We start from the raw sequence: 4,565 nt of genomic DNA on the forward strand, positions 1-4,565 counted from the left end.
CAACTCATCATCATCAAGCTGGGAGTATTAGAATCAGCTGTGGAGTGTTAGGGCAAAACGCAAAACGCGCACCCCTTGGGGACCCCAGGACCGCGTTTGGGAAACGCTGGCCTAAAGAGCAAATGACCATGAGGTGCAGTACCCACATTTAACCACAAGATGGCCTCCGTGCTCCACTGTAAAGTTTGGGCCTCTGCATGAGTCTCTCAGCAGCACTGCAACATGGGACTTTCAAAGGAAGTTGGCATGCAATGTTTCTTCTGGACTGCATTCAAGGCAACTAATGACACACAACTAATAGTGTCAATTATTCATCTGAACACAATTCTTGTAACTATTCGGCCTATATTATCACTCGTTTCTTTTCCCCCTCCTTTGTAAAGCATTTTACTGTGCTACTATAGTCCAAAGTAAGTGGATGATGCCAGACGGTTGTATATATATATATATATATATATATACACACACACACACACACACACACACATTGAAGCTAGACTTCAGGCAACGAAAAGGTACAATACGTAGCTTTTAGACGTGTTAGTGAACAACATACATGGTGGGTAATGTAGAGGTGCGTGTATACATGGAACAATTGTGCCTTTTTGATGGAAATATGGAGGTGGCTCTTAAAAGAGCCTTTGGGGGATTTTGGAGTTCAGGTCATCCTCATTTATGCGCGCTCTCCGCGAATACGGCGGGCCAGCTGGATGTCCTTGGGCATGATGGTCACCCGCTTGGCGTGGATGGCGCACAGGTTGGTGTCCTCGAACAGGCCGACCAGGTAAGCCTCGCTAGCCTCCTGCAGGGCCATCACAGCGGAACTCTGGAAGCGCAGGTCGGTCTTGAAGTCCTGGGCGATTTCTCGCACCAGGCGCTGGAAGGGCAGCTTGCGGATGAGCAGCTCAGTGGACTTCTGGTAACGACGGATCTCTCTCAGAGCCACGGTGCCGGGCCTGTAACGGTGAGGCTTCTTCACACCGCCGGTGGCCGGGGCACTCTTGCGAGCAGCCTTAGTGGCGAGCTGCTTCCTGGGGGCTTTGCCACCGGTGGATTTGCGAGCGGTTTGCTTGGTTCTGGCCATGGCGCTTCTCTGACAGTCGGGAGTATAGCCTCGAAATGCCTATGTGAAGTTTATAAAGCCGGCAGTGGCGCCTGCTGATTGGACACCATCTCCCCACCACCCCGATTGGCCCGTTGCGCAGGCCTCCTCCGTTGGCCATTGGACGGGAGGCCCGGCCTCTCCAAAATTCAAACTCCCGGTGCGCGCGCGCAATAGGACGCCGCCGGCCCTTTACGCATAATAATAGTCGCCAAAGTCAAGAGTGACATCTTTATAGGCACGTTGTAATCTAATGCTAGCCTGCTATGGCAAACGAGGCCTAGTAGGTGTTGTTGTTCATGGAAGGCCTCATGTGGGCACAGAATGTCGAAATAGTTGTGTATACACCCACTCAATGTGTAGCGGTCATAGAAAGGTACTTTGCGCTTTTGGAGAGCTAGGTGGTTGGCTCTTAAAAGAGCCTTTGGGGGTTGAGTAGTCAAGTTGAAGTCGCAGTAGCGAATTTACTTGGCTTTGACTGCCTTCTCGGTCTTCTTGGGGAGTAGCACTGCCTGGATGTTGGGCAACACACCACCCTGAGCGATGGTCACACCGCCGAGCAGTTTGTTCAGTTCCTCGTCGTTACGGACGGCCAGCTGCAGGTGACGGGGGATGATACGAGTCTTCTTGTTGTCACGGGCAGCGTTGCCGGCCAACTCCAGGATCTCAGCAGTCAGGTACTCGAGCACGGCGGCCAGGTAGACTGGTGCGCCAGCGCCCACACGCTCGGCGTAGTTGCCTTTGCGCAGTAGCCTGTGCACACGGCCCACGGGGAACTGGAGCCCGGCACGGGATGAACGGGTCTTTGCCTTCGCCCTGGCCTTGCCTCCGGTTTTGCCTCTTCCGCTCATATTGGTATCTTGAGAAAGTCACAGAAAGTCTGAATGAGCCGCTCGCCACTTCGAGAGCCGTACTTATACCTCGCCACAAGAGGCAACGATTGGCCACCGGGCCGGTGTGGCCTTATCCAATTGGAGCGAGGGACAGACAGACAGACAGCCCTAAGCCGGTTCCCACCCACAGGCAGCGAGTGAGAGGCTACTTTGTGTCCCTCCGACTTTGTTACTTTGTGTCATTTCGCGTGAGCGCCAAAATGTCCGACATGAAATCCTCACATTATTTCTCTCCAAATGGGAAACAAACAGCTGGTGAGGGTGCACTCTTGAGTTTGAAATCGAAGCCACTATAGTATTGTTATTACATGGCACTTGTAACACATCACAGCAGCCTGCCTCTGAACGGGAATAGCCCAGTGGCTCATATATAAATATGGCTGTTGAGGGTGCACTCGTGAGTTTGAATTCGAAGCCACTATAGTATTGTTATTACATGGCACTTGTAACACATCACAGCAGCCTGCCTCTGAACGGGAATAGCCCAGTGGCTCATATACAAATGGCTGGTGAGGGTGCACTCGTGAGGTCGAATTTCTAAGCCATTTTGGCCCTCTATTATATTCCTCTCCCTTCGCACACACCCAGAGTGGGACGATGTTGTGTGCGTAAAAGTAGCCTAGTGTGCGTAATTTCTTTTTCACGACAGATAGTACATGGAAATCAATGCGCTTTCTATGGAAAGAGGTGGGTGGCTCTTAAAAGAGCCTTTTGTGGTACAACATGTGTCGAGTAGAACACTGTTTGTAATAGGTTTACTTCTTCTTGGGGGCTGCCTTCTTGGCCTTGGCTGCCTTGGGCTTGGCGGCTTTGGGCTTGGCTGCCTTTGTAGCCTTCTTGGGGCTCTTGGCCGCCTTCTTGGCCGCTGCGGCGGGCTTCTTCACCTTCTTGGGGCTCTTGGCGGCCTTTTTGGGTGTAGCGGGCTTCTTGGCCTTCTTGGGGGACTTCTTTGCGGCGACGGCCTTCTTGGCTGCTACCTTCTTGGGCTTCTTCGCCGCGGCGGGCTTCTTGGCGGCCACCTTCTTTACTTTGGGAACTGCGGTTTTCTTGGCGGGCTTCTTTGCCTCGACGGCTTTCTTGTTGAGCTTGAAGGAGCCGGATGCACCGGTGCCCTTGGTCTGGACCAGGGTGCCCTTGGTGACGAGGCTCTTGACTGCGATCTTGACGCGGGAGTTGTTCTTCTCCACGTCGTAGCCGCCTGCCGCCAGCGTCTTCTTGAGCGCGGCCAGGGACACGCCGCTCCTCTCCTTGGAGGCGGTCACAGCCTTGACGATGAGTTCTCCTACGCTGGGTCCCGCTTTCTTGGGCTTGGCTGCTGCCTTCTTCTTGGGTGCCTTGGCCGGCGCTGCGGCTGCGGGTGCTGGTGCGACTTCTGCCATGTCTGTCTGTCTGTCTGTCTGTCGTTTGGTCCGGTACACACACACACACACGGTCTGCGAGGAGTAGTTTGCTGTAGACGCTGCTCTGCGCTATTGAAGCTCCACACCGAGCAGGGGGCTGGCCTTAAACGCGACATGAGAACCATGTAGACTCAAGGCAACCAGCTCGGCTTCTCTGGGCTGGCCAAATGCTCTTTCACTTGTGTTTTCTGTTCGCCTATATCGGCCCGAAAGTCACCGACGGAGCCGTGTTTTTGGTCCAAAAGCGAACGGCCCAGCGAGCAGACTTGTCTCCGTTCAGAATAAAGTAATGTGGGCCGCGGAAGGGCCGTGCATTTTGTTGCGGCTCGCTCAAAACCTCACCGTTCGACTGTCGGGTGGAGCGGTGCGCACTGGTTTTCCTGTGCTATTTGTCTCCTAAATGGCCTAAAAGTGCATCCGATTGCGAGCAGCACTTGTTGTGTAGTGAGCCGAGATGTCTGGCAAGGGAATCAAATGGTTTGGGGTCCCCTGATGTGGTCAGGGGTGTTTTAAAGAAGCGCTCTTTTGGGGACCTTAAAACACATGCACCTGTGAGGCCTGGCTGAGACTAGTGTTGTACCTCAAGTTTCAGGTTGTATTCGTCATATGTACAGGATCCACATGGTATAAACAGTCCTACGACATGCTTACTTGCACTATGTGTGTGTGTGTGTGTTATTGTATTAGTACTTTTTGTGCACTGGCAGTGTGAGTGTTGTTGTTGTTGTATTTGTAGCCTACTATTTCTACACAGTGAGATTGTGTGTTGTCTTCTGGTAGGTAGGTAGGTAGGTAGGTAGGTAGGTTGGCTGTCTCTACTAATATATTGTTCACCTGCTTGACTCCGCAGCGTGACTCGCCTCGGTCTTTGTGTCTGTGGGTCTTGGTGTCTGGCTGGCGCTATGGAGGCTGGCGCCCCATGGGTCATGGCGCGTTGATATAGGCCTAGATAGAGGGAGTCTCTCTCTCTGTCTGTCTCTCTCTCTCTCTCTCCCCCCAAGTGGGACAAGGGCTGCATATGTGGTTGGACTGGGAGAAGAATCCCAGCAGGTGCATGTGGGTCAGAAGGTTGATTGCGGCCTCTTTTCTTTTCCTTGTTGTATATATGTATGGGGCGGCAGGTAGCTTAGTGGTTAAGAGTGGTTAAGAGCGTTGTGCCAGTAACCGAAA

At 52.8% G+C, this 4,565-nt stretch overlaps 1 protein-coding gene across 1 annotated transcript; it reads right to left on the reverse strand.

Moving 5' to 3' along the window:
• Window positions 1-2,750: 2,750 nt before the first annotated feature.
• On the reverse strand, window positions 2,751-3,442 carry LOC311124326 (histone H1; the record flags this gene model as incomplete). The annotated part of the gene is made up of 1 exon (XM_084198489.1): window positions 2,751-3,442. Exon 1 carries the CDS (start codon window positions 3,372-3,374, stop codon window positions 2,751-2,753), a length of 624 nt encoding a protein of 207 aa, XP_084054615.1. The 5' UTR covers window positions 3,375-3,442.
• Window positions 3,443-4,565: the final 1,123 nt, after the last annotated feature.

This window comes from Coregonus lavaretus (genome assembly GCF_964263955.1).
Source record: "Coregonus lavaretus genome assembly, contig: HAP1_SCAFFOLD_779, whole genome shotgun sequence".
In the NCBI taxonomy this organism is placed as follows: Eukaryota; Metazoa; Chordata; class Actinopteri; order Salmoniformes; family Salmonidae; genus Coregonus; species Coregonus lavaretus.